The sequence below is a fragment of the Anser cygnoides genome, chromosome 13 (genome assembly GCF_040182565.1).
Source record: "Anser cygnoides isolate HZ-2024a breed goose chromosome 13, Taihu_goose_T2T_genome, whole genome shotgun sequence".
Lineage (NCBI taxonomy): Eukaryota > Metazoa > Chordata > Aves > Anseriformes > Anatidae > Anser > Anser cygnoides.
The window spans coordinates 8,376,145-8,403,005 of record NC_089885.1 but is presented as its reverse complement, the minus strand read 5'-3'; the positions used below and the strand labels follow the sequence as shown (position 1 = coordinate 8,403,005).

General features: G+C 49.0%; 2 protein-coding genes across 4 annotated transcripts in view; one reads left to right on the top strand and one right to left on the bottom strand.

The window, feature by feature from the left end:
* The window catches only part of MTMR1 (myotubularin related protein 1), a 41,389-nt gene extending 35,888 nt beyond the window's left edge, over nucleotides 1-5,501 (top strand). For all 3 annotated transcript variants that reach the window (XM_067005000.1, XM_067004998.1, XM_067004999.1), the window contains one exon: nucleotides 1,148-5,501. In XM_067005000.1, the coding sequence (XP_066861101.1) occupies nucleotides 1,148-1,312 (165 nt within the window). In that variant the 3' untranslated portion in view covers nucleotides 1,313-5,501. The remainder of the gene's footprint in view (nucleotides 1-1,147) is intronic.
* CD99L2 (CD99 molecule like 2) lies at nucleotides 5,046-25,941 on the bottom strand. The gene is given in 12 exon segments (XM_067005005.1): nucleotides 5,046-8,900; nucleotides 9,335-9,400; nucleotides 11,464-11,586; nucleotides 11,664-11,690; nucleotides 12,634-12,696; nucleotides 14,144-14,227; nucleotides 15,029-15,109; nucleotides 15,281-15,376; nucleotides 16,217-16,249; nucleotides 16,252-16,263; nucleotides 17,147-17,203; nucleotides 25,569-25,941. Coding segments are annotated over 12 exon segments (1,065 nt in total). The 5' UTR covers nucleotides 25,927-25,941; the 3' UTR covers nucleotides 5,046-8,835.
* Between the last annotated feature and the right edge of the window lie 920 nt (nucleotides 25,942-26,861).

Here is a 26,861-nt window from a genome sequence, read left to right as displayed (position 1 = left end):
TGTCAAAATCAAGTGCATGAGTTTTTTTTTTTTTTGAAATTTCTTTTAAAAGTCAGGATTGACAAAATCTTAAATTGTGCTTCAGTTGTGTGTTGACAGCAAGAAGAGAAACCCTTTCTGGTTTTTGAGATCATCTTCACCCAGCACCACGTGAGAATTTCATGCTCAGGTGTGCATCCCAGCCCCACAAATACTTGTGAGCACTAGGAAGTGATCCTGGGTGAACACAGTTCCCTGGAGCCTGGCATTCCAGAAGCCCAGGGTATAATTTCCTTTTTATGTCTAGCAATCTCTGGGTTTCCCAGTGCTGCGTTTCCCTGTGATTGTCTTGACAGCCCAAATAAATTCTTTTCCCATCTTGTGCTTTCCAAAAGCTGTAAGCAATTCAACGTTTATAGAGAATGAAATAAATTAAAAGCAATTGACAGCCAAACTTTTCTGGGCTTTCTGTGGCATTTGGAGGAAGGGGAGGTCTCTCTCTGCTTGTCTGAGAAAACAGACCCAGCTGCAAAAGCAACATAACTTGGGTCTTCCTTTGTCCATGATATATTTGAGTGTTCCAGGAGAATGTGAAGTGTGCCTAGAACTCTGATGCAGACCCTTGGCCAAAGTCTCAGGTGTTTTTCGTGCCACTGTCAGCAGCAGAGGCAGAAACCTGTATGAGACGCTTCTACAAAAGGTTTATCAGTGTGGCTCCAGGAGATGCAGTTTGACTGACTTGCCTGGTGCACTTTTCTCACTGCTGTGCTGGAAGGGGTCAGATTCTTGGAAAGGCGCCTGGCTGGATGAGTAACGAGATGTTCCATATGCAGCCAGCTTTGTGAACTCTGCTCTCTTTGCATAACAAGTTCTGTCCCAGCAGGCAGAGGAAATAGTTCTCAGGGAAGGACATTTATTGGAGTGTGTGCTATCCCAACAGCTTGGTTTGCAAACAGTCTTTTGAATTGGCCTTCTGCCAACTGTGTTGTTAGAAAGGGACAGTTTGAAATGCTTCATTTCAAATGACTAAGGAAACTCTCACTAAATACCGATACACCGAAATTCATAGCTGTTGGATTCGTTGTCTTACTGCAGAAAGCAGTGGAAGCATTACTTGAGAAGAGAATGCATGAGAGTCAAAGTAAACCTTTTCTTTCTTCACCTGCAGGTTCCAATCCATCAGAATCTCAAAGAACTCCTTGCCATCCGGTCTGAGCTTCAGAAGAAGGTTGAAGATCTGCAGCGGGAAGCTGCTACGCGATCCATTTCTTCCTCCTCTGATAGAGGTTCATCTCCTTCCCACTCAGCAACACCGGTACACACTTCTGTGTGATGCTTCACGCGGCTTTTGTTACGCAGCTTATGTCAGGTAATACAGAGAGGAGGGTGAAATGTTTTTCCTATCACACAAGGATCGTGAGTGACTTGTAATTGCTATGATCTACATGCCTTACTGTGTCTGATATTATCAAGATGAGGCCAAAAAGAGCTTCAATAGATGTGATGTATTTTCTTGTTGGCAGTTCCCACGTGTTTTGACATCTCTAGCTAAATCACCAATTGTGAAATTAAACTTGGTTTTGAGCAACTAACAATTTAACCATCCTAAAAAGGAATCCATCTGCCAAGCAGACAGAAAAATGCCTCTCATGCTGCCGAGGGTACCATGTCTAGCTGGGAGAATCGGATGAAATGACACGTGATGCTTACACAGAACACTGAGAACATTTTTCTGAATGGGAGCTGCTTATTTCACACAGGTTTTGTTTTTGTTTTTGGCTAGAGCAATTGTGTTAAGGTAATTGATACACTTGGAAATTGATTTTAAAGTAATGTTTTCCAGTTTAAAGTAATGTTTTCCAGTGTAGTCAGTTTTGCATTTCAACTAAATATGCCATTAAAAGTGGATGAAATGAAGCTAGGTTTGTCAAAAACACCACACTGACTTGTATGATGTAATATATTTGGTAAAGCATGTATTTTAGGTTTTTTAATGCCTTTTGTACAAGTTGAAATAAAGTCTTTTGACAGCTTAGTTTATTGTTCAGTTTCAGCCTCCTGAGTGAGGAGTAAACTTAATCATGTCAAGGTCTTGTACAAAGTAAAAGTGTTTTCTAGCAAATGGTAATATTTGGGGTTGAAATGACACCCACCTGTGTAAATTGTATAGTCTGTATAGCTCCACATTTTGTTAAGTGTTTTCTTTTGAAGTGTACACACAAAATGCAAAGCTGTGTCCTTTATAAAAACATGTGTATGTGATGTTAAACATATGCATACTCCCGTGTTTTTAAGCTCTACGTTCAGAAAATGGATCCTGCCTATCCAAACTCTTTCAAAGACCTTAACTTGTAATGACTTTGTCAAACAAAGTTTTTTTAAATAATAAGAGCTTAATTGGTTTGCTTGAAATAAAGCCGGTTGGCTTTCTGTTTTTTAAGTTGCCGCTAGCAGTTTTTTCTGTGAAGTGAATAATGTATCGGTGTTATCATATAAAACGTGCATTCCCATCTTTTTTATATTCACACAAAATATTAAAATTAGAGAGAGATGGTTATTATAACACCCAACTGTTTGAAAAATTTTTCAGTTGGCTCCTTGGAAGGCCCAGAAATGGTGCGCACTGAAAATTTTCCTGTTTCTTTTCTTCACTGTGTTTCATGAGAATCTGGCTCTTCTTAAGGTGCTTAAATGCTGCAGCTCTGCTTTTTAACTCGTGCTCCAAGTTCCGCTGATGGGAATTAAGCCCTGTTCCTGAGTTGGTTCTGTATGCCGATTGTGGGTTTTGCTGTCTGTGAGTAGTCTGCACATTTGTTCTTAATATAAGATGTCGCTTTTCTGTTCCTCTGCATTCATGTACGTAGCATTTAGTTAATGAGTAAAGTGAGCTGCTTAGCACTTTCGCAACTTCAACTGGAAAGGCAGATGTGTTGTATCCATTCTTGCAAGTTTACTGAGCAGTGCAGGGTATGTCAACATCTCCTTTTTGTTACAGTAAATACACTTTATAATAGATATCGGCCTACAGGAACAAAGTTTATGGACATTTGCAATGTGGCATCTCTTAATCAACCTCAGGCTTTTTATAAATAGACAAAAAATGTTTTGCTGTAAAAATGATTCTGCTAAATAGTATGCCAGCAGTGAATTTTACATTGCCAAAATATGTTGAGCTGGTATTTAATTAAACTCTTCCATACTTAAGATTTCCTTGACGTTTTAACTGTATATTAAAGCAAAGCACTTTATCTCTCAAATGCAGTGGTAAAGAAGATCTTTTGAAGTTTTTCTCTTTATTGGTGCTAATAGTCACGACGTTTCCTCTATAATTATTGTAAAAGTGATGACTGGATTAGCTTAGGCATTGTGAGATTTCAAAAGCTTAGATTCCTAGAGCTAAAATCTGAGAATTCAGTTTCACCAAGACTACCAGTTATTCCAACTGTGACTGCCTGTTTCTCCACAAGTTTCAACATAGCTCAGTGAAATCTTCTCTGATCGTAAGGGATAGCAATGGGGGAGGGATCCTGCTATAAATCTGGGTAAGCACAATGGATGCTTTTGTATATACTTACCATGGTAATTTTCAAAAATAGGCTATATATGCTAGTTAAAGCATAGTTTTATTCTGAAGAAGTGATTAGTACAGTCTGTGTGTTTAGTCTGCGTCCTAATATTCATTTTTTTTCCTATTAACAACTACGTGTGCCATCCCTTTTTTATTTTTTAGTAAGGCAGTCAGTTTTGAACTGTTTGAAGAAAGAGCAGAACCTTGTTCCCCGTTTGATGTGCCATGAACAGAACTGTTAACTTCTAATTCAGTCGCTGGATCTTTTGCTTTGTGTTTTTTGGATGTGACTCCACTGAGTATAAAGGGAATGTGCAAAAAGACGGAAAGCAGTTAAATCTGACCTGTAGGGTTTTCTTAGTATAGATGACACGTGAAGGGAGAACAAACTGAATCCAATATCCCAGAATGGGCAGAAGCTGTAGTAAGCAATTGAAACATTTTTTGCTTGTGAAGTAAGTTGAGTGAATCATCAGCATCAGACACTTTGCCATCTTAGTCCAGTTTCAGAGCTTAATTACCCTTTTTCCTCCTTTGTAGATAAAGTCTTTTTTTTCTTGTTGGTTATTTTTCAGGAAAATGGAAGAAGGCTTTTAAAGTTGGTAAACAGTCTTATCTGCCTGTTTTTGTTCCCTGCGCTGGCAGCCTTCCTCTCAAGGAGTTGATGCTTTAAACAAGAAGTGTTTGATTTTTCTCTTAGTTTTCAAGAAAAGCTGTACTAAGTCATAGGCAGTATTTGGTAACACTGAGAATGGCTGGTTTTTGAAGAGCTGGAAATAAGGGATCAGCAACTCCCATTCACGTGGATTGAGCCCCACAGCAGGGAACAAAGTAAAATGGGAAATATCAGAGTATTTCCCCTTTGAGATAAACTTTCTTCTTATGTTAAAATGCACAAAGCAACATCCATTCGCTGAGCAATCACATCTGAGCTAAGTGGATATCCTAGCAGAGATCTCTTCGCTGCCAGATCATGTGCAGTCAGGAAGGAATAATTTTATTTTTACAAGAAATAAGAGTCAGAAGTATGTAGTTTGAAGTATAAAACACATTGTTTAACTCTGAGATAAAGCACCGCATCATTATATGGAGGCCAAAAACTTAACTTTGCATTGCATGGGAGATTCATCTCCTGCATATGAAAATATACAGAAAATGGCAGGAAACCTCTGGCAGTGAAATGGACTGAAAACTAAGCTTTAGTGAGTGCAGCCACGGATTATAGGGCGTTCATTACCTGAGTTTAGTTGCTGGGTAGCCTGAGGAGGGAGAGGGACAGTGAGTGTGTGTGTGTGTGTGTGTTTAAATATTTCAATATTAAAGCTTTTGTAATGATAGGTGTTTTCTCACAAAGAAAACCGGTTTTGGAGGTTTTGAGTGGTTATGTTTTTTTTTCTTTATTAAAGTTTTTAGTTACAGAAGAGGTTATGTATAAAAAGGATATAGTCCACCTTTTGCAGTTTACTTGCAACATGAAAGAAAAAACAAGTCTATCATGTCTTATTAGACAGTTTATTTGTTGTTTTCCAAAGGTTGTCAAATTCTGATATTTCCCCCCATGACCCTTACATGCACATTAGTGAAATGAGTCTTATCTTTTCACAGCAGAACATTCAACCTTCATTTGGTATAGATCACTTCTGCATCAGTAAACAATAGGCTTTGCTTTTAGATAAGGATTTCACTCAAAAGAAATTATTCTCTAATTTCACAACGCTGTTGTTCCTGAACCTCATTTGTTCCTGGACCTCATTTGTTGCTGAAGCAAATCTGAAGGCCTTAGCCTGTCTATAGTCATTTTGCTTTTTCAGAATTAGAAACGGTACTGTGGACTAATTCCATTTTTATCACAACAAATGAATAGTTAACAATGACAAATATAGCACTTGTAAGGGTTCCTTAAAGGGGCTGTATGAAAATGACCGAGCTTATTAAAATGCAAAAAAAAAAAAAACCTGAAATTCATGTCAGAGTATTCTAAACTGAATAAACTGATGTCACAGTACCATAAATGCAGAACCTTCTACAATTGTGCTGAAGGAAAATGCAAGTAATTAATAGAATAAACAAGGGAATAAGAGCTGGTTAAGTTCCTTCGGTTCTCTGTTTCCTATATAATAGTGAAACCTCTTCTCAATCATTTCATTAAAAGTAGCTTTAGTTAAAAATGTGGGGTGTGATGAGAAAAAAAAAAAAAGCCCACAGCACAGTTTTACTTAAATTCTCAGGACAGATGTATATACATAATTTTGGACTCCAGAAAAAAAAAAAAATCCTACTTTTCTAGTATTTTTACACCTTTTTTTTTAAATAAAGGATGAGAAAGTTCATACCATGTATACAGAATATAAGTGCAAAATTTTAAAAAATTCGATATCCACGTTTAAAGAGAATGGATACTAATTAAATGAAGATAGCTATAGAGGTGTCAGTTGTTTCAGAACTTGCATCACTACTAGGAAAACACGAATGAACCTTCTCAGTTGCTATAATGCCTGAGATAACAATGGCGTGAAGTATGAACTCCCTGTTTCTCAGACACTGATCTGACAGTTCAGATGGAGAAGGAAACAGACTGCAACAAAGCAGCATTTTGAGCCTTAGCTGACATTTAGCATATCAAGGCTTTGATTTTTGTGCACTTGTTTTGAAGAGAAGACTGGGTTTAATTTCTTTACTGCAGTATTTGTCAATGTTTTCCCATTTGAAATGCTGGAGGAAGAGTTTTTGAATTCTGTTACTGTAAACTTCTGAAAAAGTGCTCCCTTTCACTGTGCATTTATGTTTTTTTCCATATACTATACCTAGAAATCATATCAACAAAAGTTTTCACCAGTCATAAAAAGCCCTCATGAAAAGGAGCAACTTCAGTGCTGTTTGCTTCTCAATTCCAAAAGCAGATCTTTTTCTCAGTGAAAGTTTTTTTAAAAAACAAAACAAAACCAACCTGCAGTATTTGTGAATTACATGCATGTTTTTTTAATCTCCTAGTATAACAGTTTCTCAAAGGAGGGTGTTACAGCCTGTAAGCAATCCTGAACACCCCACTGCACTGTCCACTAGACAAACAGGGAGTGCGCTGTAAGAGGAATGCGCTAAAACTGATGATCTGCATCTACAGCAAGCATTATCATCAGCAAAAAGAAATGGAATTACGTTCGCTTGATCTAACCTAGGAAAATGACGCCTAGTGTTCATCAATGCTACGTTGCAACGTTTTATCCACAATAATTTCGTAAAAAAATATTTTTCATGCTACAGCTTTCAAATATGTTTGACTAAGAAAGAAAAAAATAGATGATGGTGTTTGGAAATGGAGATGCCCAAGCTCAGCTGTGTGGCTTCGCTAGAATCAGACCTCCTGCATGGGATGGTTGGAATTCTGCAGACCATGCTCCCCCATGAAAGTCTTACTCTGGGACTAAGCAAACATATCGAGTATATTCCGTATCTATTTCTTCTGCTTACAGCCTCAGAACAAACGATATTATTTTTTCTAACCCAAATACATTCATAAAATAAAGTAGCAGTAGTTAGTCAACAGTTGTATAGTAGATAAAGTGTTCTAAATCTATGTGAGGCACCATATATCCTTACAACTCGTCTCCCTTATAAAATGCTGTAGTTGTTCTATTGAGCTAGTGTAAGGCTTTAAAAATGCAAGTGTTAAGAAGAGCATAAAGAATTGTGCAGCTGCTGCAAAATACTTACAATGTTACTGGGCAATTTCCTTTCGAATTGAGCTGTTCCAGAGAAATGCTCCTGGGCTCATTCACCTATTGGCAAGGCCTCGTGTAAGTCATGTCTATCTGAAAGCTCTGAGTTTGTACATCAAACTGGAAATGCTTTTTTTAGTTCACATTCACACAATCTGGGATTTGCAAAACATTACAAAATGCACACATTTTAGGTTTATATATAAATAGCGAGTACTTTTTATACTAGGTAAAGTGAATTTTCCTTCACTTCAGAGCATGCTTTTTCAAGTATTCATTGCTTTGGGAAAAATGCATCAGAAGGTAGCTGTATCCACATTTCAGCATCGATAAGAAAGGGTTGGGGAGGAAGTATGAAAAATAGTTTTTGCGAGATAGCGAAGGTCGGGTCTGGATAGCAGTACCACTGTGGCACAGGGGTGGGTGGGATGGGGGCGCGCTCCAGGCGATGGTGCAGTGCCGTGCTGAGCAAGGCTCACAGAGAGCTGCAGGACCCCCATGGGACAGCAGCAGAGAACCTGTCCTCTCAGGACATCCTGCCTTTTTTAAAGGTTAGGTAGTGACCCAAAGGATGAAGCTTTGTATCCTTTTTCTACCTAATGTGCCAGGAAACGCTCTCAATAGTTGTATAATGATCAGAGGAGAAGGTGAAGAACTCTATCTACAACTCTTGTGGCAGTGAGTTAGAGATCTTAGATGCACACATTGTTTATTTTCTTTTGGGTTAAATCTGTGGTGTGCTCTATGGACGAGATCTCAATCTGTCCTTGAAAACATCTGAACGCAGTTTTTTTCGTCTCAGTGACAATACAGGAATCTCATGTCACAGACAAACCCTGCCACTTGGTAACTCTCTTCCCATCTCTACCATAGCCAAGCATTCAAATGGTGTTTGCTACAAGTGAACGCTGCATACACTGCTGGTACCTGTGTTTATGACTTGGCATGAAATCAGGTCCTCTGATTTGGTCAGAAGCCCAGTGCTGCGTGGAGGTGGAGCATCCCCAACTCCTGGCTTGGGAGCAGGGACTCACCTGCCTCAGCCTGAGGCCCTGCCTGAGGACATACCCATAGGCACTTGGTTTTAGGTACAGGTACACTAAGGACCACAATCTACCCTCAGGAAACGTGCGGTTTTCATCACTGCTGCCAGAAGTGACAGCCCATCACTGATGGCAGAAGTTGGCTGGAGGTGACTGACTAAGGGTTTTGAATGGTTTGCTTTGGGTTGCTATTTACAGGCACTTCACTGTCCTCACACCTGTAAGCAATTCTCCTTGAAAAAGACCTTTGTGATAATCGACCACTGCTGAAGCACCTTCTGTTGGTTTGCATACAACTTGAGACCAAACCTACAGTATTACTTCAATGTAAACATAGCTTGTTACAAAAAAAACAACAACAACACGTACTACCATCCTAACCCTAAAGCCTAGAGCAATAAGAAGCCAGTCCAAGCCTAAGTACACATTAAATAGCTTTGGATTCAAATTAAATAAAAAGCTAAATTACAAGCATGTAAGATCTCCGTGTTTGCTGCTGACTGATTCTTTTCTAGCCCCAGGCCATGCTTTAGATCTTTGCACTGTCTTGTTTTGGTGGTTCTGCTGATTGTGTTTCCAGTACTGAATATTTAACTGGAGAGGAAAAAAAAAATCATTAATACAATAGCACACAATAGTAACAAAGTGCAAGCAATGGGTGCCAGATACTGGTTGGTTGTATCTGACTTTGGAAAAGCTTTTACAGCAGCCTTGATTATCTGTCAGTGAAAGAAGGATCATGCTTTTCTTGTGTAAGACACTTTTGATGGCTGAAAACATGAAAGCTAAATATTAACTGCCACCGTTTGCAGAATGAGATCCTTGGTCTCTTATCACGGCTTTCCTTTGTGTACGATAAAGAGGGAAAGACATTGTAGTGGATGTTTTACAAAAAGCTGCAGCATAACCTAAGTAGTGTCTTCAAAGAGACGCTAGCTCAGTGCAGCGTGAGCGCCTTCAAGAAAGTCCTTCACTATAGCTGCTTTTGTGGCCAGATGCAGGAAGGTTAAGGAATGCAAAGTTCTCACCTTGGGGTTCCTCGCTTACAACAGCTTCCATGTTTTCCCCTTTCACATATTCTGCGTTAAGTCCCTCTGAGAAGTAACAATAAAGAGAGTGAGATGGGAGGGTAGAAAGCAGAAATGATTTGCTTTGATGCTTTAAAATCTCTAGTAATGGGCCTATCTTCTGTAAAAGCTAAGATGCTTTTTTGCAAACTCCTCTGCATTAACAGCAATACAGAAACATCACTAAACCATGACACGCAGCTGAGAAAGCGCTGTCGGACTTTCAAGTAACCACAGAGGCTCTCTCAGAAGGCAGAGCTTCCAGTCCCATCCCTTTTTTCTGAGTCTCTTGCTTCACCTTTACCATGCGAGGAGGCAGCAAGGCTAATTGCTGTGCTAGCACGGCTCAGCTTGCAGAGGTGCACGGAACTGGTACCTCTTCCAGGAGGGACTGCTATGCAGCAGGGGCTGCTTCTAAGCGTAGGTACGTGCTGTATTTCTCATTAAAAGCTAAATTATGCATAGCTGTAAGAAGCAGCTTAAAGCAAGGCTGTGCTGATGAAGCAACGTCCCAGCACGCGCCCCGCAGCAGCACCAGCGCCGCTGAACCGCGGGGTCTGCCGAGGGAGCACGCGGGCACGGGGTTCCCAAGGCTGCCACAGCGCCGCTTTCAAGCAGGGCAGCAGAAGTCAGAGAAAGATGAAAGCCCACCTTTACCTTGTCCCTCTGCAGCTTTGAGGGGTAAGGGACAAAGCAGAACTGGTGTCGCAGGCGGCGCTACCGCCCAGTTTGTAACTGTGCCTCCCACACCCCACGTTGCAGGCACTGCAGCGCTCCGTTTGCAGGCATCTCAACTTCTACGCATCTGGACTCAGCACAAAGCCCGGCAGGGCCCTGCTGTGCCCCTGCCCGGCTCCGGACAGACCTGTACCCATCTCCTGGCAGGGGAAAACCAGAGCAGGGCTGCTCCTCGCCAGGGCCGAGCCTGCTCTCCCTGCTTCCAGCAAGCGGTCATCACGCACCACCTCCGCCTCCCCCAGGCCGTGTGTTTTGCTGGGATAACACCAAATGCAATTTATGTTTTCCAATAAAAAGCCACTTCTGCAGCGGCTGACGGCTCTCAGATTTCTGTCATGCACTGCAATGCATCTAAGGCCTGACATTAGCCCAGCATGCCATGTCTGATGGCTTAAATTAATCCTCCTTTATAATTAACTTTAATTTCCTGCCGCCTTTCTGGGGCTTTGTGTGTTTCAGCTTCCCCCTCATCAAAGCCTTTTCTCTCTTTTTTTTAGTTATTTATTCTTGCCAAAATATCATTTAAGTGGGGGGAATATACAAGCGTGTTTCATTCCATCACATTCATTTGACTTTCCCTGCTGATCTCATTTACCAAAATGCTCCTGTTTGTTGCAGACACAACTGGGAAAATAGCACGATTCCAGCCAAAGCTTCCAGCCCCCAAACACCCTCCCCAGAGCACAGGAGGCTCTCAGGAGAATTCACTGGATTTATATAAAGAGAGCCTTTTCCAGCTGCTTGCAACTGCCCCGTAAGGGCCTGGGGGCTGCCTGCTGTTCAGGCCAGCACCACGCTGCCCCTCACCTGCCCTTAAACCTTCTGAGAGGGGTACGGTCCCTCAGGACACATGGGTCCCTTGTCCCCAGCCACCTGCCTGCAGGTGACATGTCCCAGCCAGTACCTACAGCACCTCGGGGAGCTTGGCAGCTTAATTTGTGTTTAATTGCAGTGATTGCAAAGCACCTGGGGGGGTGGGATGGGATATATCACCCACAGCTGTGGCTGCAGCCACTGTTTCACTGTTCCCCTGCTTCCCTTGCTGTTACCTGGTGAGTATTCACCTCTTGCAAAGAGCTTTTCTCTCTTCTCATATTTACCCATATTTATTTTGGGGTCAGAATTAAGTGTGTGCACAGGGCTGTGCTGGCAGTGGGTGTCTGTATGGGGGTCCTGGTAAACCTGTGCTGTGCTGGGGCAGAGGCAGGGCTCTCCCCTGCCACCCCTTCCTGGGGGCAGTGTGGGGAATTAGTGGGGGCAGAGGGGTGCACATCCTGCTGGCGTGCCCAAATCCTGCTTTGGGCACTTCTGCCCCCCTGGACTGACCCCACTCCCACCCGGGGGCTGCTTACGCTGGATGCTGAAGCAGAACTTCTTCTGCTGGTAGGAGATGTAGCTGGAGACAGCCCCCACGAGCGCCATGGCCAGGGCGCTGGCGATGCCGGCGATGGTCCCTGTCTCCACCGTGTTGCTGCCTGCGGGGCACAGAAAGGCTCTGGGTGGCGGGGGGACACCCATGGACCCGCTCCCCCCAAGACCCCATGGTCCCTACCTTCATTGTTGGTGTTGCCTCCGGCACCTGCAAGAGAGGGAAGCCTGTCAGCGAGCCCAGTCCAGCCGTGTCCCGCCCGTGGCCATGCTCACCCCACACCCCTGGGCTGGCACATGGGGCCCTCCTCATTCCTGTGCTGCTCCCTCAGCAATGTGAGGGTAAACAAGATACTAGGCAGAGGTACACAACATCCCCATGCCATCAGAAGGAGATAACTGGCTGAGCTCGTCACTCCAGGGCATATTTACGTAGCTTGAAGTCTGTTTTAAAGTCACCTTCCCTAGAGAAATGGGATCGGGAGCAGAGATGGTTCCTGCTGGCAGCTGTAGTTGTGAACGAGGTGCTTAAATCCTGCGTAGTGGAAGCAGGTCAGTGCTGTATTAACGTCTCCAGTGTGGTTCATCCTTGGCACGGTGATTCATTAAATGTTGATTGGGCTTGTGGGGTTCATCGTCTTTAACTCGGCTGCTTTTAATATTGAATGCTGTGGATCCTCGCGTAGGTGTAGCCAGTGCTGCTGCTCCCTCCTGGTGTCCAGCCATGGATGGTCGTGCCTTGAGGGCCGCGTGAAGGCCGGCATCATGTTGGGGTCGGGGGACATGGGTCCCACAAAGCCTCAGGGGGTCAGAAACAGGCATGGCTGACTGGAGGTAGGAGGCTGAAGGCCTCTTCTTCTGTCCCCACCAGCCATGGTCCTGCTGCCAAGTGGTGGGAGGTGGGTTTGGTGTCTCCCGAAGGCGGCCGTGGTGTGGGCTGACGTGCCAGGCCCCAGGGCCACCTCAGCACGCAGGCCGCTGGTGTAGCGGGGATGGCCGAGCCCACCGATCCTCTCAGGCCCATCGGGGGGTCCCAGGGGTCGCCTCCCCACCACAGTAGCAGGGGCAGAGGCCCTCCAGGAGGTCCCACAGCTCGGCCATTGTCCCTGTGCCCCAGGCTGGGGGCACAAACCTGCCTATAGGCCCGTGCTTACCTTTCTTCTTGTCAGGGCTGTAGCCTCCGTCCACGATATCAGCCAGGTCGTCATCTGAAAATGCTTTAAAAATAACAACAAAAACTGGTCGGAGCCCGAAGGGAAATCGTCCCCTGCGGCTGGGGGTCTGGCAACTGCCTTCCCTTGGGGGGGGTGAGTGAAGGAGTAGCCTAGAAAGCAGCCAACATAATGGAAAGGAAAAACAGTGTGTGGCTTGATCAGGGTGAGAAAGGTCAGGAAAGCTGGGTGCCAGCTGTCCTGGTGTCTGTGTCTGTCCTGGTGTCTGTGGGTGCTCCTGGGAAGCACAGGGGAGCTCGAAACGGGGCTCTGGGGGGACTCTGGTCCCCTGCGAGCATGGTGTGCCTGGGCAGGACGGGCTTCCAGCGACCTGCAGGGAAGTGCTGCTCACTCAGGAAGGCAAAGGCTGCGGTGTTCATCTCAGTATTCCCTACAACCTCTCTGGCTGTTTGAGGAACTCGGCTGGGTTTTCTGTGCAGCCTGGGCTGAGCAGGGGGCTGACGGGTGTGTTGCCACCAGTGGCTCCCGGCAGTTCCGTCCCCAAGCAAGGACAGAAAGAGGTTAATGAGCCGTTCCACTTCCCTCGCAATTACACAGCGTTAGCAAAATGTTCAACCCCAAATTATTTTATTTTAAGCTCATAAAAGAGGTAATAATTGACTTTAAGTCTTGCTTGAAAGAAAAGAGAAACGTGGAACGGGAGTTAGCAGCAGAATTAGAAAAGCTATTGAACCTTTGACTTTCCAGTCTGGAAAGAGACTTCCTTGCTCACTAGCTTACCGCAAAAAATAGTTTATGGGTTTAGTAATGAGTGTAAAGACATTTTTAAAAAAAAAAAAAAAAAAAAAAACAGAACCCAGAGAGGTCAAAAGCAACGCAAGGTGCAGCAATGCTGGGGAAGTGTGCGGCCGTTGGCTCAGCAGCTGGCTCACAATGAGTGCCATGTTCCAGCCATTCAACACCTCAAACCCTCCTGCAGGAGTCTAATGCTCCAACAAGGCCAGAATATCAAAGTGCAGACAAGTCACCTAGTTAATACAGCCTAATAAAATACCTGACTATTAATTACACGTGTGAGCAAGGTATACGGCCATCTCGACATCCATAAACTTGCCGTGCAAAGTCTGTTTTCTAGCTCCGGTGCTCGAGGGAACAATCCTCTCAGACAAACAACTCATTCACTGGAGTATTTTAGAGATTGGAAAAAAAAAGTCTCCTGGCCCATGGCGTGTGCTGTGCCAGGGCTGAGGCTGCTCTGGATTTATGTCTTGGCAATGACTGCGAACCCCAACAGCACTTGGTTAAATAGCTGTCGGGTATGGGGATGAGGTGAATGTAGCAGAACCACCGCAGCCCAGACAAGGCATTGCCTTTCTTTCTGCTCTCCCCCTACTTTTTGCAGCAACCCATTGCATCCAACCCGGGGACGCGTGGCTGATGGCACAGCATGGTCATGAGCAGGGTTGCAGGGAGAGGGGAAATCCACACGTACCTTCACCAGGTCTCAAGTTTGGCTGCCCACCGCCCTTCATATCGTTGCTATCGTCCAAAGCATCAGCCAAGTCCAATTCCTTCCCTACAAAACACCACAGCAGTGTGGGAACCTCCTTAATGACAATAATTAGTCAAGGAAAGGCTCAGCTTTGCCAGGGACCAGCATCACTGGAAGCAGCGAAGTCCCTGACGTTGCTGCTTCCTGGCGTGGCTACGTGCTGTTTGGGGGATGCTCTGAACCTGCCCCGGCGCTGCTGTTGTGACAAATGCAGAAATCGCATCACGTTGCAGATCGAGCCCAGGAATCACACAAATTGCACCAGACATAAGTGGTCAGAGCAAAGGTGGCATGATGGGGACGCTGGAAGGGGCACGGGTGTCCCGCAGCACCCACGCCATCGTGAACTGCCTCTGACCCACTGGCTTAGTGTGTTGTGTTTTTTTTTTTTTTTTCCTCTCCATAAAATGTACAGTTGGTATCCTCAGGAGCTTGACTCGAACAGAGCAGCTTTCTATTGCCTTCGCTAAATGGCAGCTAAAAACGTGGAATGGAGCCAACCCAAGTTTCTCAACCCACTTGCTAGCTCGTAAATAAGTTTCTTCTCATCCAAAACTGATGTTGAGCCCGGGAGTGCCTTTTTGCCCAAAGCTCTGCCCAAACAGGCAGCAAAGGAGCCCATGAGCTGGGCGCACTGAGACCCAAGCATCAACCCTGGCAGGGAAATGCAAGCCCCCTGGGCGGAGGAGGTATGCAGTGATGCTGAGGTGCCCCATCTGTGGGGTGCTTTTGCGTGGTTTGGTTACTCTGGGGCTTTTTCCTACCTCTCCCGTGAACACACAAAACAAAGGCTGGAGGCAGCAAGGCTGGGGAGCTCGTGCTCACCTGGGTTATGCCTGGGAGGGGGTCGCGTCGTTTTCGGCCGCTTGGTTGTGGTGGTGCGGATGACGTCCCCAAAGCTGTTGTCTGAAAGCGTGTGGAGGAAAGACAAAACCCCATTACCCTCCCAAACATCAATCTGGCGAGCACCAAGTGGCAGCCCCCTCCTTGCCACCACCGGCTCTGGGTCCCCCTGCCCCAGGGCACGCATCAGCAGGGCTTCAATTTCGGAAGGGCGTGAGCAGGGCCGTGGGGTACCTGGCTTCCCTGGCCGAGGGAAGGGCTTGGGAGTCGGCTTGGCTGGTCTGGTGGTGGTCTCCAGAGGGTCGTCGAAGTAGTCGGCCAGATCAAACTCTGTTGTGGGAGAGAAGAGACCGGCAAGCAGCGGCGCTGGTGGCTCTGCTCAGGCAGCCCCTGGTATTTGTCCCCGCTTGGTGCCTCAGGGCTATGTCCGGCCAGATCTGCGCCAGGGGAGTCACCAGGAGCAAAACTCTCGTGTCCGAGTGACCCTAAGCAGTGTCCTGGAACGGGGCAGGTGCTGGGGATCTGGCCAGCCAGGGCACCTGACCGGCACCGTGGGAGAGATGTTTTTCCCTGGGTGGGAAAACATCACCAGACTGGCGCCGTTCAGTGGGAGCCGGGGATGTCCTGGAGGAAAAGCAGGAGCAGGGACATCCTCCGGGCTCCTCCTGGGAGGAAAGCCAGCAGGTGCCGCACGGGCAGAACTGAAAGCCCTCGCACAGCCGAGCTGTGGTCTGTCTCCTCCATCGAGATACTGCAAAGAGTGCAGAACTCAGCCTTGGCCATAAATGCTCTCACGCTGCCTGCCTTCAGAATGGCCAGAAATATCAATATCGCATTTACTTAGGTGCACAGACGCTGGTGGGGAGGAGAGGCAGAGGAAGCGAGCAGCTGGGGCTCACACAGATATACAGTCGATGGAGAGGACGGAGGAGATGCCTTGGTGCAGGTGGAAAAGCTCACGCAATGCAAGCAGACACTGCAGCGCAGCTTTTGGCAAACCAAGGGGAGGTGGTTTATTGAAAACCACGGGCAGTTACATCTGCGGCACCCGTATGGGCAAGCGAAGGTTTCTGCACCGGAGTCTCTGCCAACACAGCACGCAGCCAACAGGGTGGCTGGTGCGGTGCAGCCCCAGGGTTTTGCTTAAATGACACGCGTGCAAGGTCTCACCTCTCCCTCCTGTCCCACCGGTCGGCTTCTTGCTCCCTTAGGAGTGGCTGTGGCAAAACGGGGGAGAAATGTTAGTCGTGGGCAGCACTGGAAATGTCACCTCTGGCCTGACGAGTGGCCAGGACTTGCTGGCATGCCCTCAGCTTTACAGCCAACCCTTCTTGCATTTGTCACTGTGGAGCCCACGCCTGCGACACCCCCAGGCTGTGACCCCACACATACAGCAGGAGCCCTGTGCACAATCTGGCCCAGAGCTTTTTTGGGGCTTGGATGCAACTGTCACCCAGCAGAGAATGGGAATAAACTCCTCCAAGGGACGCCTCCAGGAGACAGCAGCAAACAGAGCAAGGATGGGTACTGCACGGAGCAGCGTGGAAAACAGCAGCCAGCTCCTGGCGCTGGGCTGTCCCTGCCCCTGGATACTGGACTGAGGGATCGCTTCCAGCGCTGCCTTACGTGTTGGAGGCTCCCCATCAGCTGGAGGAGTTCTGGAGACACCCCGATGCTCAGTGCCCAGCTCTCCTGGCCACTCCCGTGCCAAAACAAGCTGCTGTCAGCTTTACAGGTTGGATTTCTTTGTGTTTTTTTTTTTATTTTTATTTTACCTGTAGACCACTATCCATTAACATCAGCGTTAGCAAGTATATGAATAAACTATGAGCAAGAGTTGCGGTTGCTCCGTTCCTATTAATTTCCATCTGAATACCACTGAGCTTCAACTCCAGCGTGTGGTTACGATCTGATGGGGTCTGGCTGCTGACTTCCCTTGCTCTCAGGCTGCTGCGATGCAGAGGTTTCAGACCCTCTTACAGCCCTCACTTTGATGTTTGTTGGTACTTCTGGAAAGGGAGTGGGGTGCCAGAAGGCCTAGTGCAGAAATATCATCAACAAAATGACATTTTAATGAATGTAGAAATAAATTAGACTTACGCTGTACCGGGCCGAGGGCATCTTCTAGGCTGAAGCCCCCTGGGTCGTCCCCATAACCTGCAGACAAAGAATGAGCACAGGTTTGACTTGCTCCACACAGCGTCAGTCACCTTTAAATACGGCCTGGATAGATGCGCGTGCTCAAATTGCTTTAGTTTATAGAGGGCTTTCTGCTTTTTTTCTAAACCTGACCCATCATCAGTGGTGAGGAAGACATCAGCCTTCCCTGCATCCCGTGACTGTTAAATTGCAGAGCAGTCATCTCTGGCTTTTCCATTTGTTTGCCTTAATGGATGCGGTATAAAAACACACGCTACGCTTGAATTTGTCAAGCAGAGCCTACCAATTCATCTCGCCGGCTGCCACTCACCCGTGGCTGGGCTCCCGATTACAGGTTTGCTAAACACCCAGAGAACATTGGAATGCCACCGACAAATTGGGTGAAAAGCCAGCAGAGCGCACGCACCTCTTCTTGCGAAGTGCCTTCTGACATCGCGGATGGAAATGCTGCTGCTGACTGCAACCCCAGCAGAATATTTCAGGCAGCACCTGCATCCTCCTGCCGTGGTGATGTGCACCAGGAGCAGGGTGAGGAACTCGGCCACGTGGCGCTCGAGGTGCCCGCACCAGCTCAGCACCATGCCGCGTCCCGGGGATAACCACGCTGCGCCGCGGGCCCGTGCGCCGGCCTGGCTAATCCTGCCACTCTCCGTCTTTTCCTGCATCACGTTAATTACTGTTGACTTACCCTAGTTCTGACTGTATTTGTCTTGATAAATTCATGCTTTTACATCTCAGAGCATGCTGAGTAATTAATATCCTTTGGGTTTGCTAAGCACTGCCGCACTGCGAGAGAACATTAAAATGGCTTTCCTCTTATTCCTACTGCTAAATGGATTTAGCTGGTGCCACCTGAGCTCCAGCGTGCTTCATGAATAAATTTAAAGCTTTACTGACAAGGACAATAACACCGAAAACGCACCAGTCCATCGGAAAGCAGGTATCAGCATTTCAGAGGAAAACTTGTACAGGGAGCGGTCACCGAGCGCTGCAGCGCCTTCAGCTCTGCTTTTGGCCACTCGTGCACCACGTCTTGTTCTGTCTGCTGTCTTTGAACAGAGCCCCAGCGACCAGTGTTACTACTGGTAGTAATGCCGGTAACAGTCTGTCTGGGTTGGGGAATCCCCCAGGTTAATGATAGATGGCCAGCTGACTGGAGCCGCCAGCGCCTTTAGTTCAGGCAGGGAGCGTTACAGAGACGTCCTGCACCTTTACGGGGTCGGTAAGCACCGCTCCTGGCGAAGGCAGGCTGTGTGCTCGCCGGCAGGTAAGGGCTGAGCTCTGCTCCGTGTTTTGTCGCTGCTACGCACCAACCAAGCACGCTTCGCAGCCAGATGCTTCAAGTCCATGCCGTGCTCGTTCACCTCATACCAGCAGCTTTTCGGGTGCTTTGCCCTGCTCTGTCCCAGCAAATCCCTCTGCTCCAGGAGCATGGAGGGGCAGCAGTCACAAAAAGCCCCAAATCCCCTCCTGTGCTCAGAATCTCTACCCAGCACATGCTGTCTGTGCATTATGGGCTGGGAGCACTCCGCAGGAGAAGCCGGGGCTTGCTGCTGCCAACGCAGGTCTGTGATGCACGCCGAGCCCACACACCCCTTTAGGACCTGCCCGCGCTGCCTGCAGCCTCGCACAGGGTTATAAAAACACTGGTGTATGTTTATAGGACTCAGGAAAACATCTCCCAATTGCTCGATGTCAGGGAGCGGTATGGGATCTTTGGTGTTTATGGCTAGGTGGTGGTTTAGGGTTCTTTTGTATGGGGTTTTTGGCACAACTCCATCTCTGGACCAAACATCGCTGGGATGGGAGGTGATGCAGTGTCACGGGGTCTCTCAGGTCCCAGTGCTGCTTTTAAATACCCCTTTAAATCTCTTTGGGAGATAAAGGAGCGCTGGGTGCAACGCAGCCCTTGCCCTGCGTACAAGCTCCGTGCTGCCCTCACCCTGCAGTTACTGTCAGATGGCGCTGGAGCATCCTCAGGGCTGTCTGTTTATGGGGAGAGGACAGGTGAACGAGCCGTGTTTTCCCTATCTTTCTTCAATGCAGCAACCTAAAGAAACAAACCCGGGCACCTCGCAGCGTGTAACGCGGATTCCCAAATGCCCAAGCCGGGGAAGGAAGGACAGAGGTGAGGTGCTGCAGCTCCCCCTTGCCTTGCCAGGGGTGTTTTGAATCCAAGCCAGCTGCTCTCTGAAGGCAGAAGGGGTTTGTGCCTTAATGCATTCCCTCCTCGTTATTTCCTGTAGCAGGCAGCTCAAACGCGCGATTGTACTCGTCAGCTTTTCCCTTTGTACAATTATATATATGTATTTTCTAATTACACCTCGCTGTTTGACAAAGCTGGAATTACAGTACCGTAACTCACACCAGTACGCTGTCAGGCCGCCGGCACTCCTAGCAGCGCGCCCGTTTCCATTTTTAGTGCCTGCCCACGTACCTCGCCGTGCAATACGGGCGTGCTCGGCTTCCGGGGGAATTCGGAGCCTGTGACGGGGCGAGATTGGCAGTCTGGGTGAGCACAGCAAAGTCCAGAGCAGGTACGGGGCTGGAAGGGAGAATCCGAAGGCGCTCTCCAGTGTCTTGGCGAGAGAAAGCAGCTCCTGCCCCTAGGGCTGCCCCCCTGGTGGGCACGAGGCGATGCTGCTGTCCCCGTTCTCCACTCCCAGCAAAACATTTTGATTTCTAGAAGTACTAATCAAAATCGCTCTTGATTATGGCAAAAACAACCTCTGCTGTAATTTTTTTTTATGCAATTAACAAGGATATATGGTAATTCCAAGCAATCTTGCTCTTGAGATTAAAGGAAAGCCTGCCAGGAAGCACATGAATAAAGCTTTAAGATGAGAATTTGCATAATGAAGACTTGCTCTGTGCGGAGGGGCTGATGTCTGAGCCCTGCTAACAGCAAGGCCAGCAGGAGTTGCCCGGCTGTGCCCCACGCACCCAGCAGGAGCTGCTGCCACCCAAGGTCCCTGGGCATCCTCTCCCTACCCAGGCGGGCAGATGGACCTCCGGCTGCTTGCAGAGCCACAAGAGCCCCAGCTCTGGACCCATCTGCAAGAAGACGAGCTCTCCCAGCAGGATGCTCTTCAGGCCCCTTTTCCTTCCCTGCCAGCTGTGGTTTCAGTGCCTGGACCTTCTAAAGCTGGGAGGGGGCTGCAGACCCCGAACGTCCCCGCTCCGAATCCTGGCAAGGGGACAGCGAGCGCCCAGGGCAGCCCCAGCACCTGCTCCGCAGCGCAAAGCTTGCAACGTTCCCAAGGCTCCCCGGCATCTCCGCATCGCGGGCAGGTGACAAGGGTCCCACACAGCTTTGCTCAGATGATCGATTCTTGTGGTTCATGCCCAAGAAGAGGTCCTGGTGCGCACCACATTCCACCCGTTCCAAAAAATGTTCCGGTTATTCCCAGGGGACCGCATCAGGTGAGGACGCCTGCATGTTCCTGAGCACAAGCATCTCCCCCCAAGGAGCAGGAGCCCAGCCAGGGGCATGCACGCTGTCCCGGCCCTCCTGGCCACCAGGCAGCAGGAATTGCCCATCCGCTGCCACCCCGCAGCATGTGGGACCCACGGACCCAGCTCATGCAGCTTGCCATCTTCGGTGAAGGTCAGAAAACGTGGACGGTTCCTTTCCCTGACTTTCCATTACTGCAGGCGTTTTCCTGCTTTTCTGCATGCTGTCCAAGCAGCGCTGTTACACAGAGCCATTACGGGCTGCGTTCAGATCTGTCATTTGATTTCTGCTTACACGTTAAGTAATGACTCTGAATTCGCCTAGGGCCAAAGATGCCTGTTTATAAACCAGCCGACAAATTACGGCACGAAAGCATTTTGTTCCTAACCCCGCGCAGAACAGCTAATGACAAAGCCAGGGATGCAGGAGCCCAAAGAAAACCGAGGCAGGAGATTAAGTGCTTATCACCTGATTCCCAGCGGAGAGACATCGCTCTCATCAGATAAAGATCAAGAGAAGATGTCGTTAAAAGTAGGTAAATAGGGAATTACACGGTAAAAACGCTGGTTCATCACTTGGGATGCGCTGCAGGCTTAGTGTCCCACTGCTGGGGGAGTTCGCCAGGGAACCAGAGCGCTTTGCTACTCACCTGGCATGAAATAATTTAGATGTATAAAACCGGGAGCTCCCGGAGCTCAAAGAGAAGTCCACCACCGAGTCTCAGCCCTTCTCACCCAATCTGTGGTTACCCAAAAGGGAAATGTGATCGCTGTTTCTCAGGTAAGTCCTGCTTCCTTCCCCCCCGCCCAGCACCATGCAGAGGTGGCCTCCTGGACCTCGATGTTAAGTGCACAACTCGCGGCCGTACTGCGGTACCCCACCGTTAAGGACAGATGCTGATCGCTGCTGCTGCGTGTTAGGTCATCGTATGAATGAAAAGCAGAAACATGAATGGAAGTAAGAGTATGGCAGCTCCAGAATACCAAGGTAACACAAAAACGCTCGCAGAAGAAACTAAGTAGTCGAAGAAGAGCAAAACTAGGCAGGCATGGCTTCTGGCTACAAGCTGGGTGGCTTCCACTACCACCACCACTTGCAGCACGGCCATTTCTTATCCAAGCACAGAGGCTGTGCATGCTGCCAGTTGCTTAAAACCTCTCCTTTTCCCCTTTTTCACCCACGGGCCTTTCCCTCTGGCTCGCTCACTCAGGACTGCAGGGCAGAGGCACGGGAAGGCTTCCTGCTGCTGCCACAGGATGACCCCTGCTGCTGGCCGGCCCCGTTCCCCTCCTGCAGGGGCAGAGCTAGGGCTGTGCTGTTGGGATCTCATTGCAGGTCTCGTGCCCTGCTGCTGCGTAAAGCTCTTCCTCTCCCTCCTGCCTCCGACCACCCTGGGTCCGTGCCGCAGCTCCCACCGAGCTCACAGCCACGTGCGTGTCCTCCTGAAGCGGGATGTCGGGCAGCATCCCTGCCTTTGGCAAGCCCTTTCTATTCAGATCCCCCTGTGCATAAGCAACGGGAGCGTTCCAAAGAGCAAGCGAAGCGCTGAGCAATTCCTGCCTTCCAGCCCCGTGCTGTGCCTGCCTGGCCCCGCCACCGCTCCTCGGGCCGCGGCTCTCCGCTGCCTTCTGAGAAGCGCTCTTCGCTCGGCAAATGCCTTCTCGTGCTCGCCTCCCAGATCACAGCTAGCAAACCCAGCATCTGGATCCCCAGCTTTGAAGTCTCCTTTTCAAGAGAAGTCTTTTCATGTTTTGCCTTTTGATATGCGGCATTCATCTTCCCCAATCCCGCTCTATTCAAGTTCTTCCCCCAGTTGTGAATTACACCAGTTGGATTACAAAGGATTTATTGCAAAGGTTTTCTCTTTGCCATCGGTGTGATGCAGTTTATTAAACATATGTTTTGCTATTAGAGTGGCGGCAGAAGCGGTGTCTAATAAAAACCCCCTTTTCCTTTAGTTAACTATAAAGTCAGTGCCTCAAACCTCCAGGAGACAGTTTTGTAAGGAGAAACAAATTTGTTTTTAAACTGAGGGGTCCTAAAAGTTTATTCTAGTCAACACTGGAGATCAATAGACTGCTCTGTTTTATGTGCTGTAAGGGCTGAAACGGTTGCAACAGATGTAAGGAAAAAATTACATTTTTGTACAGGGGAAAAAAAAATCAAGAGTAAAATAGCCATTTCCAAGCACAGGTATCACCAAGCTAGAGGAAGAGGTTCTGAAATACAGGCAGAAATACGGAAATTAATTATTTCTAAAGCTCCATACAAAAATATCTGGGCACAACACGTTTAATTAATTCGTATTTGTTCAAAGATCAGAGATAATTTGTAAGAAAACCAATTTAGCTTCTCCCACTTTGTCAGAAACACTATCAAAGTAAAATTATTCCTTAAACGTATTACTTTGACTTGCTACCGATACCTAGTAATTATAAATTTTATAACATAATAGTGGATAATAACTAAGGTTTTTAGTAAACGTAGATGCCTTGCACGAGGCTGCTACCTAGCTCAGCACCGACGGCAGCATCAAACCGTGCCCTTGCTCCTCTGCCGTACCATTCCTCCCTACTGCCAGGAGTGTGGCGAGCGGTCCCTGCAGTGCTGGCAGGTCACCGGGTGCTCGCAGAGCTGCCACCGCCGCCACTGTGGCAGAGGCAAGCCCGGACAGCTGGGCAAGCACCTGGCGAGGAGCTGGCTCCTGCTGCGCTCGCCACCGGCCACCGCAGCGCGCACAGGGCGTGCAGGGGAGCTGCCCGCAGTGACCGCGGCCATCTGCGCAACAGTTAGCACTAATTACGCTGTCGAATATCGCTTTCTCATTTAAGTAATTATTGTAACTGCTGGCGGGACATTGCTGTCACACTTGAGCGGAGAGGTATCCGTCAGAGGCTGCCTGCTAGGACGCGGGATGGCAGCACCAGGAGTTGCCTATCACTGCTGATGCTGCAGCTCCAGAGGACGCGCCAAACTCTATTGCTCAGTTGTAATCACTTTGTAATTGCTTTTCAAGTTTTTCATGCACAATATAAAGCATAAAACCTGGACAGGCCCCTTCTGAGAGGCCCGCGAGAGGTAACCTTGCACTCCCTGCAGGAGCAGTGACCTCAGGTGTCACGTTTGCCATTTCCATGAGAACATCAGTGCGTTTCTGTCCTGGCTTATGATGAGGAGAGACTAAAAAAAGCCAGAACAGCGTGGAAAGTTCCTTGCTTGACTGTTTTCTTTATCATTTTGGACAAGCATCGGGCTAACCCTGCATGACTCAAACATAACTACTTCTTCCTGGAAAAGCCACAGATCTGCGGATTTAAAAAATCATGCAAGGTGCTAGAAGAGCACAGGCTCCATGGTAATGCTCTGGAGAGAAAAAGCTTCACAAAGCAAAACCTACCATATTTTTTTCAGTTCAGAAGTAGTCAGTTTGCTCCAGCTTTCCTGAACAACTGCAGTTGAGATCCATATTATTCTTGTGTTGGTGGCTGATATGGACCTCAGCTGCACAAATCATGTTCAGTACTGGTTTCGCTGCATAGTCTGCTCTCTGACACAGAGAGCACCAAAGAAACTTGATTTCTATTACCACTGCATGGCAGAGCTGGGGCTGAAAGCCCCAAGGGACAGCTCTGCCTTGGAAACCCACTTCTTATCACTACCTTGTGCTCTCCTGTGGCCACTTCAGTGCTCAGCTGGCAAAGGGCTCCCGGCACCTCTGCAAGAGCCACGCGGCAAGGCTGAAGCCGCCTGCCAGGACCTGATGCCCGCTCCATGCAGAAAAGGCTGCAAATGCCAAGCCCCTTCCTTACCCTTGTGCAGTCATTCCCATGGAGGGGCAACTCAGCGCAGCTCAGACAGGGCCAAACTGAGCGTTGCTCAGCTACCTGCAAAGCCTGGCACCAGCAGAGATGATTTGCAGACCTTTAGAATGAAATTCGTTTTGATGCAAGAACAGCCAAGGATGTTTAAGGGCTGGACCCTGCAGCCCAGCACTTAAGAACGAAACAGAGCAGCGTTTTTCTTTGGCCGTGCTGCAAGCAGCGCAGAATGCAAACAGCTTTGCTGCTGAGTAATCAGTAATTTGTCATTTTCATCTGAAATCAGGATTTCGCACCCAGCCTCTTAGCTCGGTCTGCCAAACTGACACCCGCAGTTAGAAACGCAGCCACCGAACAGTGAGCAGGAGCAGCCTCGGACCGCACCGCAGGTGCCCGGCAGGTAGGGACCCAGATGGAGACCACCTCCGGGCTGACTCATGGCAAGCCTCGGCTCTTCCAGCAGCACGAGCTGCTCGCTGCCACCTTAATCTTCATCGCAGTGCTGCCGTCCTCCAACATAGCTGCGTTGGATGGGTGCTTCCTCGCCAAAAAGGGATTTTTAGAGAACTTTCCTAGGGCCTTTTACATAATGGTTGACTATTTTCTCTGCATGACCTTAAAAAGGACTTTCTTTTCTATTAAGGAATAAGAAACGGATAGCTTTTTAAGAGTACTTTAAAATAAAGGAAATGAAGAGGTAGGGTAAGCATCGATTTCACGATTTCACGACCACCCAAAAAAAAAAAAAAAAAAAAAAAAAGGCTCGTTTCTTGCTATCTGCAAAGCTCGCTGCCCCGCTGGGACCGATGCCTGGGCTGGCCCCTGCCCGTCTGCAGAAGCAGCGAGGACGCAATCGGCAAATCCGGGTCGCACGGGGGGGGGAACGACCCTGCTGGCCCCGGGCTGCCGCAGCGCCGCCACCCCAGCCCCTTCCCCAGCCCCAGCCCCTGCCCGAGCCCCCAGCCCCCTGCCCGCCGCCGAGCCCCCACCCCCGGCCGCCCTTTCCCTGCAGCGCCGCGGACGACGGGGAGGTGACGGGGGGTGACGGCCGGGCCCCCCCCGGCCCCCCGCCAGCCGCCCCTTCCCCTACCTGCGGCCAGCAGCGCGGCCAGGGCGAGGAGGCGCAGCGGGCGGCTGGCGGCCATGTCGCGGCGGGGCTGCGCCTCTGCCGCCCGGCCTCTGGGGCGGGGCTGCGCAAAGCCCGCCTCGGCGCCGCGGCCCGGCCCGCTCCTGGGCTGTGGGGGGGCCTCGGGGCCTTGCAGCGACCCTCCCGGGGCTACTTCGGCCGGGAAGGGTGGTGCTGCAGGTCGGGCTGCCGGCCCGCGGGCCGCCTCCTGGGGCTGGTGGGCGGCGGGCGCTGGATGCGCTCCTCTCCTAAACGGGGAGGAGGGGGGAGTAGTTAGTCCTAGAATCATTAAAAGGCCTCCGAGATCATCCAGTCCAAGCATCGCCTACCACCAGTGTCACCCACTAAACCGTGTCCCTAAGCACCACGTCCAACCTCTCCTCGAACACCCCCAGGTACGGTGATGCCTGGCTCACCACAGTTTTAGCCACCTGGGAGATGCAGCGATGCTAGGGCCTCCTGCATCCCTGCAAGCGGTGCTTGGGAGGCAGGGAGCAAGCAAACAGGCCGTGGTAGGGTTGCAGTCCTTCCTCTGTGAAAGCAGGAGGGGGGGGGATAGCAGCGGGAAGGACGCTGCAGGCCTGCTGTCCCCCGGTGCCCTGCTTTCCAGCACCCTGCCCGGGGAAGGCTGCAGGCACCCGCTCGGAGGCAGCTCTGGGCACGGCAGGGACCTGCGGCTCCCACGTCGTGGGTCAGGGTGGCAAACGCTTCCCAGCCTGGTGATCCTCTGCTGCTGCAGCGAGCGATGGGACTAGTAGCAACGACCTCGGATTATGGGGAAGCTAAAAAGCCAAAGATGCTCTTTGGCTCCTAAACAAGGCCATCCTTCGCAATATCGCCTCTCTTCGTATTTATACAGAGAGAAATCCAGGATTACAGTCCTGCAAGAGTCGAACTGAAGGAAACTAGCAGGGCGACGTCTGCACTGTCCCAGTGCGGTTCCCCACTAACCTCTCCATCAGCTATTTGCATTTCAATAGCTTTCCAGCCCTCTGGTAATTGTGGGGGGAGGAGGCGGGTAACGAGGCTTTTATATTAGGGTTAGATCAGCTTTAGCAAGCCCGAAGGCATGTGAGAGCGCTGCAGCAGCTGATGTAACCCGCGACAGTATATTGTCTGCCCGTCTGCGTGAGCCTGGGGTTTGCACCAAGGCTTGTGAGTCGATTCATAATTACAAAGAAACGTACAAATGTCGCAATGAATTGGCAGGAAGGCAGCCGCAGCGCTGCGCACCAAAGCTGGAGGGAAGCGGAGCAG